This window comes from Puma concolor, chromosome B1 (genome assembly GCF_028749965.1).
Source record: "Puma concolor isolate L17-30 chromosome B1, mPumCon1.1.hap2, whole genome shotgun sequence".
NCBI lineage: Eukaryota > Metazoa > Chordata > Mammalia > Carnivora > Felidae > Puma > Puma concolor.
The window spans coordinates 143,060,407-143,074,663 of NC_141670.1; the positions used below are offsets into that span (position 1 = coordinate 143,060,407).

At 42.9% G+C, this 14,257-nt stretch overlaps 1 protein-coding gene and 1 pseudogene across 2 annotated transcripts in view; one reads left to right on the forward strand and one right to left on the reverse strand.

Annotated features, from left to right (window-relative positions):
- Positions 1-13,140, reverse strand: part of ANXA3 (annexin A3) — a 52,491-nt gene extending 39,351 nt beyond the window's left edge. The window contains exons 1-2 of one of the 2 annotated variants that reach the window (XM_086704781.1): positions 12,940-13,140; positions 9,689-9,740 (exon numbers count right to left, since the gene is read on the reverse strand). In XM_086704781.1, coding sequence (XP_086560907.1) covers positions 9,689-9,703 — 15 coding nt within the window. In that variant the 5' untranslated portion in view covers positions 9,704-9,740; positions 12,940-13,140. Of the gene's footprint in view, positions 1-9,688; positions 9,741-12,658; positions 12,851-12,939 lie in introns of those variants that run through there. The other variant, XM_086704780.1, reaches the window with a different exon arrangement.
- LOC112858750 (large ribosomal subunit protein eL28 pseudogene) lies at positions 4,842-5,314 on the forward strand (annotated as a pseudogene).
- Positions 13,141-14,257: the final 1,117 nt, after the last annotated feature.

Below are 14,257 nucleotides of genomic sequence, written 5' to 3' on the forward strand. Positions count from 1 at the left end.
TCTGCTTGGCCAAGAGCCACAGAGAGTGGAAGACTAGTATGGCTATGCTGGCCACATCCTCAGTTAGATGAAGTATATATCCGACTTCATCCTCCAGGAGAGACACTTCTGTCAAAGGGACCTGCCGTATAACTCTGGAAGATTCTGGAAGATACAGGGAAGCTGACTTATTGGATTGGGGAATCTTGCATCATCTACATCTTCTAAAATGGGTACCCAGCTAGAAAATGGCACTGGTTTGGCAGGATGTTGGGAATGTAGTGGTGACACCCAGTCTGCTCCCACATCACTTCTATGGGAATGGAAATCCACCCATGAGGGACCGAGATCAGGGACGTTTACTGTTTGTAATATTACAGAAAGAACATTTCTTGTGTCTGTGGCCAAGGCCATTAATGCCCACATAACATGATGGCTACATGCGTTATTTTATGAGTTTTGTACAAGTGTGTGTTTGGGAAGTGACAATCCTAACAAGTTGCTACAGATCTAAGAACTCTTCCTAATGCAAAGTAAACCTACATAATGGAAATTCCTTGAAGAGTTTATACAAAGGCTATTGGGACTACTGAGATTCTCTGTGGTCCTTGAAGGATCCCCAAAACAGAAGTGTCATGCCTCCCCAAAACTCCTTGTCCCCCTCCTGTCACCTCAGGGGGTGATACATCTCATCTCAGGCTTTATACCTGCTGTTCCTTCTGCTGGATGCTCTTCCCCAAGATATTCTCCTGACCCACTCCCTCACTCCATGTTGACTTCTGCTCACATATCTGAGCAGAAAAAGCACACTCTCCATCACTGTCATTATCCATCTTTGCTTTCCTCCAGAGTACTTAAAACCGATTTTATATAATACACATTTACTTCTTAGTTTATTAGCTACCTTCCCTAATAAAAATCAGAGGCACATAAGCTCCATGTTTTTTAAATTTCTCTTTCTCTGTATTTTCAGAGCCTAAAAAAGTATCTGGCACGTAGTGGATGCTTAGCAAATATTTGCTAAGTGAATAAGTGAATTAAAAATGTCTTCTTATTCTAAGTCTTGCTTTCTTTGATAACTCTCAAATGCCACTATGTGCCTTTTCAGAGCTCCATGTCATACCTCAAAAATCTGACTAATGCATTCTTCAGCTTTGTACATGCTGTTCAGACAGAACTGTCACTACACCTATTTAAACATGCCTTCAGAACCCAGGTGAAGTATTTACTCCAACACAAATGGTTAGAAACCAAAGGAGCAAAATCTGATAATGGAGGAAGGGACAGATTGAGAATTTTCTGCCCTTTTGACTTATTCTCTTCTAATGCACGTGAGACCTCTCCGTCTGTATTAATCTTCTTGCTCTGTACTCTAAAATGCTTGTGCTTGGGGCGCCTGGGTGGCTAAGTCGGTTAAGCATCCGACTTCGGCTCAGGTCATGATCTCACTGTCCGTGGGTTCAAGCCCCACGTCGGGCTCTGTGCTGACAGCTCAGGGCCTGGAGCCTGTTTCAGATTCTGTGTCTCCCTCTTTCTCTTCCCTTCACATTGCTTGCTCTCAATCTAAAACTTTTTCTTTTCCTCTTTGCCTGTGATTTAGCAGGCTTCTCCAATAGCGACTCATAGATTTGGCAAATTACACTTTTTATTATGATTAAGTGTGAAAGAGGGGCCTTCACGGGTGACCTGGGGCCAGGGGGTGGCGAAGGACAGCTCTTTAATGCTCAGTCCATTCATTGCCAGTGAATCCTCTCTCTTCTCACTCAGATTAGACAGTGTTTCTTTCCAGACTCTGTCCTGAAACAAGGCTCTAATGTTTTGATTTGAAATCCAGGTCTTACCTGTTTTTCATTAACTTCCTGCAGAGGACCATTTTTGCAACTGTCTGAGTGCCAATATTTATCCAAAGAAGCTTTAGGGAACATGGCTTAAAACACACACCAGACAGGAAGTTGCAGTCGTGTTGAAGAGCACCTAATCAGGCATGATGCCCATCTCCTTGGGATGTGAGGAGTCTAGTTCAATGAAAACAGTTTTAGAGCCAGATCCTCCAGCCCTGAGATGCAGTAAGCAGGGAGATCAGAGGAGAAATTCAACACAACCACATGTGTGTCACACAGGTGTTCTCCCACACATGTTTTAGATCTGTGTGGTTAGGAAGAGAAAACACACCAGGAAAGAAAGGTCAGGTGGGATGTCCCCACCAAAATTAGATACATGAACTGGACAGGGCTCTCACCAACTCTCTGTACCCAGGACCAGTAGCATCAACAGCCCGGGGCTGGTGTCATCCATGGGAAAGGAAGAGAAAGGCATTACTTTCCCTAATTCTCTCTCACATTAGCACATGGCACCTCTCCTAGGCATCCCTACTGTTGGTGTCATTACTCCGGGCTACACAGCGGAAATGGAACCATTGTGTCCTCATGTGTCAAACTGCACCAATATTGTTCCGGGGAAAGAGAGGAAGGGTTGGGTGGGGAAGAAAAGTTGTGCTCTCTTCCTCACAAGAACACATTGTCAGGGATTAATTTTTCCTGTTAGTAAGTCTCCACCCTACATAAGCCTTCCCCAACCTTTCCACCATCAAGAATCCCTTTAAGTGTTTCTTCTCCATGGACCTCATGCTTTGAGTGATTTTGCCTGCTAATCTGTATTTATTACAAAACATGTACTCATTTTCCCCTGTGTTCCTTATTATTAAAGATGGTAACTTCCAAGCAGAAGTTCTGATCAGCACAAGGTAACCAGTACCTTATTGTTAATATAATTTTAGTAAACGATAAAGGAATATGATATTTGGAAATTCTGTGCAGCCTTAATGTGAGTTATATATGTATGATGATATATACATATATAGATAGATATAGATAGATATATGTATATATACATATATAGATACTCATTTAACAAAGAATATCTCTGGTCTTTGTCCTGGGTTCCTGGCACAGAGCTTCAAAGCCATTGGGATTTCCTGAGAGAGGAGTGTCTTTATCATGCTAACAAGGTGACTCAGGGTAAGCCTCTAGATAGCTGTAGGATGGCAGTTTGGGAGGGGAAGGAGACTGGAGATTAATTTCAGTCCCATGGCCTGTGATTCAATCAATCACACCTATGTCATGAAATCCCAGTGAAAACTCTGGAGATCCCTGGCTGGTGGACACACGATGTGCAAAGGAGGGTGATGTGTCCTGACTCCACGGACACAGGGCCTTTCCAGACCTTGCTCTATGTCTCTATGTGTAGGCAGGCTTTCTAATAAAACTGTAATGGGGTGCCTGTGTGGCTCACTTGGTTAGGCATCTGACTTCAGCTCAGAGCCTGGAGCCTGCTTTGGATTCTGTGTGTGTCTCTCTTTCTGCCCCTTCTCCACTTCCGCTCATGCTCTCTCTCTCTCTCTCCCTCAAAAATAAATAAACATTAAAATTTTTTTTTTTAAAAACCTGTAATCACAAATACAGCACTTTCAGTGAACTCTCTGAGTTGTTCTAGATGATTACTGAAAGCTAGAGGGTCACAGAAATCTCTGAACGTATAGGTCAGAAGTGCAGGTAGCTCTGAGGCATGCAGCTGGTGTCTGAAGTGAGGGCAGGGCTCTTAAACCTGGAGTTTAACTCCAGGTAGTGAGCGTCAGCACTGTTCTGCAGTATACACACTTGGAGTGGGAACAGAACATTCATATCTTTAAATGTATACAAATATCCAAAGGCACAGAATGTACAACACCAAGAGTGAATTGTAATGGAAATTGTGGACTCTGGTGATTCTGATGAGTCAATGTAGGTTCATCAGTTGCAACAAATGTACCGCTCTGGTGGGGGATGTGGATAATGGAGGACCCTACACATGTGTCTGAGCAGGGGGTATATGGGAAATCTCTTTACCCTTGCCTCAATTTTGCTATGAACTTAAAACTGCTCTAAAAATAATCTTCAAAATAGGAGTGGTCAGAAAGAATCTATTTGAGGAAAATCCATCTGTTTTCAGATGGCTCAGAATCATTCCAATGGGGAAGAGGATGCTGTTGATCTGTCATAAAATCAGGCCCCAGAAACTCCTTTACAAAAACAGTTGCAGGGATACTAATTAGCTAGGAAGATGATTTTTAAAAAATAATACGTTGGAATGATAATGATTACAACTAACGTTTACTGAGGGCTCACTACATGCCAGGCACGGCTAGTGCAATTTTACATGAACTGGGTTAATGCTTACAAGCACTAAATGATGTTGGTACTACTGTTATACCCATTTTACAGGTGAGGTAACAGAGATAGCAAGAGACTGAGAGTAACTTGCTCAAGGTCATAGTCAAGAGCCCGCTTCTTAACCCATTAAAGGGTTATGTGAGAGAAGAGCTGGGATTGTGGCTGGACTGTCTTCATTCTGTTCCCAGTAGAGCTCAATGTGGCAGGTACCTGCTGCTTTGTTTAACTGCCTTTTGATGAACTTCTTCAAGACAAAGTTTGCAGGCATCACATTTATGTGAAGTTACATTTTTGTAAAATACCTTTTATCCCTTGGTTCCTGAGTGGCTCCATGTTTTCCTCATTTATAAAGTAGAGTTTGGACTGGGGAAGGGAGAATGTATAGCAAGTTAAGATGTTATACTAGCTCATAAGGATTACAGTGGTTATGAGTTTAGAAAAAAATTAGCAGCATAATAAAAATGGTAATTTGAGGATTCAAACAAATAGCAGATTGCATTCCTTATTCTGTAAAAATAAGTTAGAATTGACCAAGGAGCAAAGACCCCAGAATATCTGCTCGAGAGCGCCAGCATTGTAGAAGGCATGTATAGGAAATATACTGCTATGGCATCTTCATAAAGTCATGTTCCGGCTCTTTCTGACTCTGCTGCCATGTCCTCCCACTTTCAATGGATGGTGGTGCCGAACTGCTCCAGCTTCCTGATGAAGAGGAGTGAGCAGACACATAGCATGAAGCCCATAACCTGAAGGCTCACAATTCCTTCCTCTACAATGGGGTGATTCACAGCAAGACTGTGGGTGTTGACCCGCAGCGGATGGCAAAGGTCTAGTGGTAGTCATGAAGCGGGGATCCAACCAGCAAAAACCTGACACCTCCTACGTGCAGCCCATTAACAAGAATGCCCAGGCAGCCCTCAGCAGCATCAGGTACGTGGTCCTCAAAAACAAGTACCGCCTTGATGTGCGCATGGCTGCCACTGGCAGAGCCAATGCCATCCTGCACAGCCAGAAGCCTGTGGTGAAGAGGCAGTTGGCCCACCCCCCCCAAGAGCTCCTGATCACCTGCCCCCCACCCCCAAAGCAATGAAGGTATCAAACACACACACACACACACACACACACACACACACACACACACACACACACAAGTTATGTTCCTAAGACTAGTTCTAATTTGTGGGTTGCCTGAATGCTTGCTATGACCTAAAGGCAACAGAAGACAAGGGACCCTGGGTCCAAAGAGTACAAACTGTTACAATATCAGGTCCTTTCCTTGGGTTTTAAGTAGGAGAACACATGCCTGAACAGAGATATGCAACAGTTCCAAAGGAAACAGTAATGCAACATAGATTGTTGACTCATCTGATACAATGGATGGTTGCACAACACACCTCAAATTTATAGACCCAGGAAACCAGCTAGTCTTTCATCTTCCATGGCAATGTACTAAAATAGCAACCAAAGTCTTCTCTCTTGATCATAACACTCCAATAAACTCACCATCCACTGGTAACTGCAAACTGATCTGTAGTTTAGGAGAAAAGCATGGACTTGATTGCTTATTTGTTTTTAGGTGTTTAATGTGCTTTTGTGTGTAAGGGGGAAAAACAGAACAGATAAAAGTTAGTGATAAGAATATTTACAAAAATCTGAGGGTTTTTTTTTTTTTTTTACTATGGTAAAACAAAAATTTACCATCTTAATGATTTTTAAGTGTACAGGTCAGTGGTGGTGAGAATATTCACACGGTTGTGAAACAGACCTCCAGAACTTTTTCACTGTGCAGAATGGAAACTCTATACCCATCAAGCAGCAAATCCTCTCCAGCCCAACAATTGGAGTTTTTGGTCTCTATGTGGTCCAACCACAACTCTATTTTTGGTCTCTATCAATTTGACTACTTCAGATGCCTCATAGAAATGGAATCATAGCATTTTGTCTTTTTATTACTGGTATATTTCACTTAGCATAATGTTCTCAAGGTTCATCCATGTTGTAGCATGTATCACAATTCCCTTCCTTTTTAAGGCTGAATAAGACTCCACTGTATGGATATACAGTAGCCACCTCCCCACCATCCATTGGGAGGCATTCTAAGACCCCCAGTGGATGCCTAAAACTGCAGATAATACTGAATCCTATGTATACTATTTTCCCCTATACATGTATAGCTATGACAAAGTTAAATTTATAAATTAGGCACAATAAGAGATTAACAACAACAACTAATAAAGAATTATAACAATATACTGTGATAAAAGTTATACGAATATGGTCTCTCTCTCTCTCAAAAGATCTTAACTGTACTCACCTTTCTTGTGATGCTGTGAGAGGATAAAATGCCTTTGTGATGAGATGAACTGAGGTGAATGATGTAGGCGCTGAGATCTAGAAACTAGTGAAAGAAAGTATTCCACTACTGTTCACTTTCTGACAATTTGTCAGAAGGAGGACGTTCTGCTTCTGGGCTGTGGTGGACTGTGGGTAGCTGAAACCATGCAAAGTGAAACCGCGAAAAAGGGGGACAGCGTACCACATTTAATTCACCCATTCATTTGTCAATAGAAGTAAATTTCGCCAACAACTTAAATAAGCTCAGAGATGGATGCTTCCCAGCGTTTGCAGAAAGGAACACAGCCCTGCCAACTCCTTGATTTTAGTGCCATGAGACCAAGTTCAGGCTTCTAACACACAGGAACCGTGAGATTAAAAAAATGGGTGTTGTGTTAAGTTGTTAAATTTATGGTAATTGGTTATGGTGGCAACAGAAAACAAATACACCCTCTCTCACACATTTGGGTTTCTCCCAGCCCTTCAGTAATGAGCCATGACTTTGAAGGTGTCAGCTGACCCACTAATTAGAGAGCCTGACCAACTAATCCCAGGTTGAATTACTAACGGACTAGGACTAGAGAGATTTTTTTTTTTTTTTTTTTTTTTTTTTTTTGTTCCCCATCTGATTCCACCAAGTGTTTACAATAGCAGCAGGAATTTCAGATCTGGAAAGAGGACTGATTGGCCTCCTGGCCATGGTAAGGGAATAACTTGGGGCCAAGCAACAATTGCAGCAGCACACCTCTGCCCAGCACCACCCATGCTTAGGGCTGGTACATCTCCATACAAGCTATTCTTTAGGCCTTTCTGCCCCTCACTCATGAAATATAATGTATGTTCATGATTCACAAAAAAATTAGAGCATGGACGGTGATGCACTAAAAAATAAATGTGCCCTTGCTCACAATTCTGCCTTTCTAAAAAGTTTTCATGTAATTCAGTCTTCATGGATATTTTTTTTCTTTCTTATAAACAGAATCATTCTGTAGATATATTCTGTAAATTGATTATTTTTCATTGATTACTTTTTAATTTTTTTTTTTTTTTCACTTCAGAGAGAGAGGGCGAGTAGGCGAGAGGGGCAGAAGGAGAGAGAATTTGTGTGTGTGTGTGTGTGTGTGTGTGTGAATGTTTATTTATTTTGAGAGAGAAAGAATTTTCTAATGTTTATTTATTCATTTTGAGAGGGGGGTAGGGGCAGAGAGAGAGGGAGAGAGAGAGTCCTAAGCAGGCTCCATGTGCTGTCAGCACAGAGCATGACAACACGAAGCTTGATCCCGCGAACATGAGATCATGACCTGAATCAAAATCAAGAGTAACCAACAAAGCCACACAGACTCCCCATAAGAGAGAAAGACAGAAAGAGAATCCCAAGTAGGCTCCACGCTGTCAGTGGCAGAGCCTGATGCAGGGCTTGATCCTACAACACTGGGATCGAGACCTGAGCCAAAATCAAGAGTCTGACACTCAGCCAACCAAATAACCCAGGCACTCCTCTTTGGACATTTTCTTACATCAGTATATAAAGACCGGACCCCCTTTTTTCCCATTCTTTTTAATGATCACCTAAAAATGGCTGTAAGTTACAAATGAGTCACTTACTCACTTCATACCCCATGGCCATTTATGCTGCCTGCATATTTTCATGAATACAAATGAATGTCTTTTAGCCTGTATTTTTTTCAGCCTTATGTAAGTATATCTATAGGATAAGTACCCAGAAGTGGAATAACTGGGTTAAAGAGGGTGTGCATTTAAACACTGATAGATATCACCAAAATACCATCCAAAAGTGTGCCAGGTTTAATCTCCCATGATCAGAGTATGAGTACTTGTCTTATCGACATACTCTCCGACATTGGTCTTACTATATGTTTTCCTCGCTTCTACCAATACTTAGGTAGAGATGGTTTCTCACTGTGTTGTTTACATTTCTTTATTTCCTAGTGAGAGATAACATCTTTTCATATATTTTCTTGTATTACATCTGTAATTCTTTTCATGTCCTATTCATGTCCCTTACAAATGTTTCCATTGAGTTTTTTTTATTGATTTATTCAAGTAATTAAACAATTTTTTAAACATTTATTTATTTTTGAGAGACAGAGACAGAGCTCGAGCAGGGGAGGGGAAGAGAGAGAAGGAGACACAGAATCTGAAGCATGCTCCAGGCTCTGAGCTGTCATCACAGAGCCCAACAACGTTGGGCTCGAACCCACGAACCATGAGATCATGATCTGAGCCAAAGTCAGACACTCAACCGACTGAGTCACCCAGGTGCCCCTATTCAAGTAATTGTTATGTTAAGGAAATAAGTTTTTTGTCTGTTATCCTGTAAATATTATTCCCCTGTGGTTGTCTTCTGACTCTATTAATAGTGTTGTTTGCATGTAAACCATAAATTTACACGCAGTTAAGTAGATCAATGTATTTCTTTTAGGCTTTTGATTTGGGTCATAGTTGTAACTGCCTTTCCTACTCCAAGATTATTTTTATTTTTATTTACTTATTTATTAAATGTGTATGTACTTTGAGTGAGAGAGAGATCACACACACAGGGGAGGGGCAGAGAGAGAGAGGGAAAGAGGGTAAATCCCAAGCAGGCTCTGTGTTGCCAACATAGGGCTCAATCTCACAAACCTTGAGATCATGACCTGAACCAACATGAAGAGTCACACGCTTAATTGACTGAGCCACCCAGATGGCCCTCCAAGATTATTGTTAAAATTCTCTCATATCTTGTCTCTTTCATTTCAGTGTTTTATCCATCTGAAATTCTTTTTAATGTAAGAAGGGAGAGGGAATACAGATTTACTGTTTTCCCAAATGGCTAGAACTTTTCCTAACATTATTTATTGAATAAGCTATCTTTTCCTCTCTGATATGAAACATTATCTTTACCATATAATAAATTCCCAAATCACAGATGAAATTTACTGTTATTGATCTTTAATTTGGTATCATCAAAAATAATTTTAATTATGTACCTCTACAAATACATTTTTATATTTTATTATTTTTAGACATCGTCTAGCTTTTTTGGCATGTTATATTTTCCAATGAACATTTTATCAACTTTCAAGACACTTTTACTAATATTTTGATTTGACTTTCTATATTTTGATTTGACTAAGACAAGTTATGAGGGCTTGGTTTTTACTTACCCAGATAGAGGCCATGATATCCCACTTTTGCTTGAATTGAGATCACACTAAACTATTAAAAGAAAAAAAAAATTACTAAACAGAATAAATCTGGGATTCAGAACACAATAATCTCAGAATAACCCTTAATCTTTAATCCGCAAACCAGAAGTCAACATTCAAAGAGAAACCATCTCAGTAAGATGATGTGTCTCTAACATCAAGTACCTTATTTGCTAAACAAATATTTGCTGAGCACCTACTATATACAAGGGATTGTGCTGGGTCTGGGTAGGGGTCAAAACAAGACAGAAAAAAGAAAATCTCTACACTTCAGAGGTTTATACATATGTTTCCTGGAAAGCAAATTCTTGACTCATTTGAAAATCCAATAGAACTATGTTGATTGCTGAGTTCTTTTAACCAGAATCCATACCATCATAAGGAACAGCAGCAGAAAAATGGTCAACAAATTCTAGCTGGCTTCACTTTGATTCTTCGTGCTTGATTGTGATATCTCCATTTACATTTGACAAGGCTCCAAGCCTACAGCCTGTTATAAACAGACATGCCTGCTCTTTAAGAAGGCAGTCTGGTTCCTGGTAGGGCCCAGAGGTGAAAAGGGCAATTCTTTGGTGGAGCCCTGTTTAGGAACCCATGCACTTTTCATACGTAGACACTATTCAAACATGCTGGTATATCTCCATGGTGGATTTAGAAATACAAGTTGCTCCCACTGATCCTGGGAACAAAATAATCTAAAAATTTAAAGATAGCTCCAGAACAAAGTTCATAGGAAATCAACACTATTAGTTCCTGGAAATATTTAGCCTGATTTTCTCAGGCGCTCTGTAGCCTAGGGCAATGGGCTCTCTACTTACCAGGTCTAACACTGCATCCCTCTGTATACACAGTCGATACAAGGTGTCCTAGTTCTGATTTTGCCTCTTTTTTTTTGTTTTAAGTAGGCTCAATGCCCAGCATGGAGCCCTACATGGGGCTTGAACTCACGACCCTGAGATCAAGACCTGAGCTGAGAACAAGAGTTGGATGCTTAACTTGAGCCACCCAGGCATCCCCTGATTTTGTATCTTAAAACTCAATTTCTTTGAGCTTCAGTTTCCTCATCTGTAAAAAGAGGAGGGCTGCTAGCACAGAATGAAGTAATATGTATTATAATGTCAGCTAGCATTTTGAGTTCTTACTATGTGCCAGGTAATATAAAAAGCACTAGGTCAATTCTGCAAGGCTTTTTGTCATATTTGTTCTCTGGGGCATGGAAGGCACTAAAAAAGTACCTTTTTTTTTTTAAATTTACATTTATTTATTTTTGAGAGACAGAATGAGACAGAGCACAAGCAGAGGAGGGACAGAGAGAGCAGAATCTGAAGCAGGCTCCAGGCTCCGAGCAAGCATTCAGCACAGAGCCTGATGTGGGGCTCAAACCCACGAACCACGAGATAATGACCTGAACTGAAGTTGGACATTTAACTGACTGAGCCACCCAGCACCCCAAAAAGCACTTATTGAATGAATGAATGATTTAATATAAACCTCAATAATCTAGGGAGCTATGTGTCATTAATACTATCCACTTTGCATTTAAAGAAGCTGGGGCACAGAGAAGGTACAACAATGGTCCAGCCACACAGCAAGTGAGTGTTCCCCTCCTGAATCTAGACAGTGACACTCCAAAGGTATGAAGTTAACTTCCATGCTTCTGCCTTCTCCAAGTGCCTATCCCAAACACTGTCAAAGCTGATGTTCAATATGTGTTGATCCAGTACAATCTGGGAATTGTAAATTATTAACAATTATTACTGATTGAAGTTTTAAGAAATCACTCCATACTGGAGGCCATGTGACCTAACAACAGAACTTTAATGATGCTTTTCAGAAGGGGATTAGAGTACCTCCCTCATTTCCTTTACTTCATCCCCGATTCCTATTTCTCAACAGATTGCTCTACACAACCACCATAGCTCTGAGAACAAGATTCTGGTTTTCTTTACATCTTTAAATTCCCTTTCTCACCAGTCTGAAATTTTCTGCCTTCATGAAGCCAATGGTAATATCTTTGCAGAATAACATTATAATGAGTTACAGTTTTTACGATGTTGATAAAACAAGTTGTAAATGTAGCTCTCCCTGATGGTAGACTTGTGGTCTGTGTAGAACACAAATCCTGGGAAAGAATTTAAGTCTGGCTGTGTATGTAACTCCTTATCAGCAGCCAGAGGAGCCATCAGGGACCCAGAGCCCCTGGGACCTTGCACAAACCACAGTTTCCTATATACGGTCATTTGCAATCTAGGAGTCAGATTCCCCACCTGCTGAGTTAAATGCCAGCAGGATGATTCATGAGCCGTGAAATGGACTCTGTTGCAATCAAAGAAAAGGGGAGTCTTTTCAAGGAAAAGCAAATTCCTCCGATTCCCAATACTTAATAGCTAAATGTACTTTTCTTCTACCACCTAAAAATAATTAAGTGTAGTAGGATAAATGGCTTAACTTAAAGAGGAGAAACTGCTCACAGGGATGGGTGGGGTTCCAAGTCCTCAGAACGGAGCTCGAGCCAGCCCCTCCGGAGCCCCCAGGGACCCACAGGACATTTGTGACTCCCTGCTCTTTTTCTGTCCCCAACACGTTCGGGACTTGGGAGGCCGAGATGGCCAGCTGGATCCGTAAGCTGCTAGCTGTGATGGAACCTGAAGGGTCGAGGGCGCAGGGCCAGCTGGGGGTCGCTTTGCGCCCCGCCCTCACCACCGCTGGGTGACTCCCCGGAACACCCCATAGTTGCTCCTCTGGGCCTCAGTTTCCTCCAATTTGAAATAGGAGTCGTGGACTCTCTTCCCTGAAGCCTCTCAGGCCCCGCACCCCCGCGGCCCGCTGGTATGCGGCGTGGGCTGCGCTCGCGGGGAATCGGGCCCCGCGCCCACCTCTGCCAGCTGCCGAGCAGCCGCGCGCGAGGCGCGGGGAGGCTGAACTTACCTGAAGCGGGGCCGCGGGGACCCGGGGTGCGGGAGAACCGCGAGAGGGAGTGCGCCCGTCCGCCGGTGCTCCGCGTCCGCTGGGTCTGCGACCGCGACCGCACCCCTTCCTCCCGCCCCTCCCCCGGCCTCCGGGCCCCACCTGACCGCCGCCGGAGGCCCTGGGAAAAGCCAGCCGCGCTCCGCGGCCGCTGGGGCTCCACCTCTGCACGGTGGCGCCGCAGCTCTCCGCGTTCCGGGGTGGCCACGCTTTCCCGCCCTCTTCTCCCAACACCCTCGCACCGAGACCCATTTCCTCGGTTTCCACGTCCCCTTCTCTTGCGTTAAGCTCTGCAGATTAACTGCAGTGCTTATTTCGTTCGAGGCGCGTGGATTCAAAGATTACACTGTCCCGGCTCCCAGGAAGCTCAGGCCTGGAACGGAGGGCGAACACTCCACACCAGTGGCAGCCCATAACATTTCTCTAGCATGGACTTTGGCCGGGCACTGTTCTAAATTCTTTAGGAGGATGCCGTAATACCAATCTTTCAACAGCCCTATAGGGTAGATACCGGTTTCCCAGGTATTTGGAAGTAGTGTTCCTGCGAAACCCTCCCTAAGCCAAAATGGCAGGAAGTGAAGAAGCCATCACCATTAATTTATATGGAAAAGCTTTTGAGCGCTCCCAGATTCTGCCCCGCCCCCCTCTCCCCCCCCCCCTCCCCCAATAACCTCTCGTAAGCCTTTCTGGTATCTTAGAAACATCTTGCCAACAGATGCACAAAACAAATGGAGAGGAAGCTCATGTGCTCATAGATATAGTTCGAAGCTATGGAGACTTGCTGATGAGATGCTCAGTGTAATTCTGGGGGAAGGAGCTTGAGGGGGGGGGCGCTCTGGCTTGGGTGTGTCCCCTCCCTCCATTAGGGCTGCTGCAAAACAAATGCTGAAGACTGTTTTTGGTTTTGCCTTTTTTCCTTTCTTCTTTCAGTTAGGAAAAACAGGTACTAAGGATGTCGGCATTTGGTGAAAGCGAAGTGGCCTCACAGGAACTTTGGAAAATCCGGGGATACCTGTACTGTTACTGTCCCCCGTTTTATAAATGAGGAAACCTAGACAGAGAGATTAGTGATTTAAGCAAGTCACACAGGGAGGAAACGACAGAACTTCATTTTTGAACCCGGGGAATTGTATTATCCCTCTGCTAAGCTTATTGGCTCTCTAGTATGAGGATTAGAACCACAGACTTGGGAGATAGGAAGGTAGAAGGGCATTCTAGGCATCAGGAACAACAAAACAAACAAAGGAGGCTAAAAATGAAGGCCCTGGTTGCATTGAGGGAATCGTGAGTTGGGTGTTGAAGAATGTAGTACAGAACACTAGCAGCTACCGCTGATTGGGTATCAGGCATTGGACTAAGTGCCTGATCCCAACCCCTCTTTTATTTCAAGGCAACTCTAGGAGGTGCTATTTTTATCACAATTTGCAACAGAGGCAACTGAAGCTTAGAAAGGCCAAGTGATTTATCCAGAGCCACTGGAGTAAAAAGTGTCATAACTGGGACTCAGCGCTGGCCTCAGTGCTTATGTACCTTTCCTCTGGGCAGGGCTGAATCTTGAAT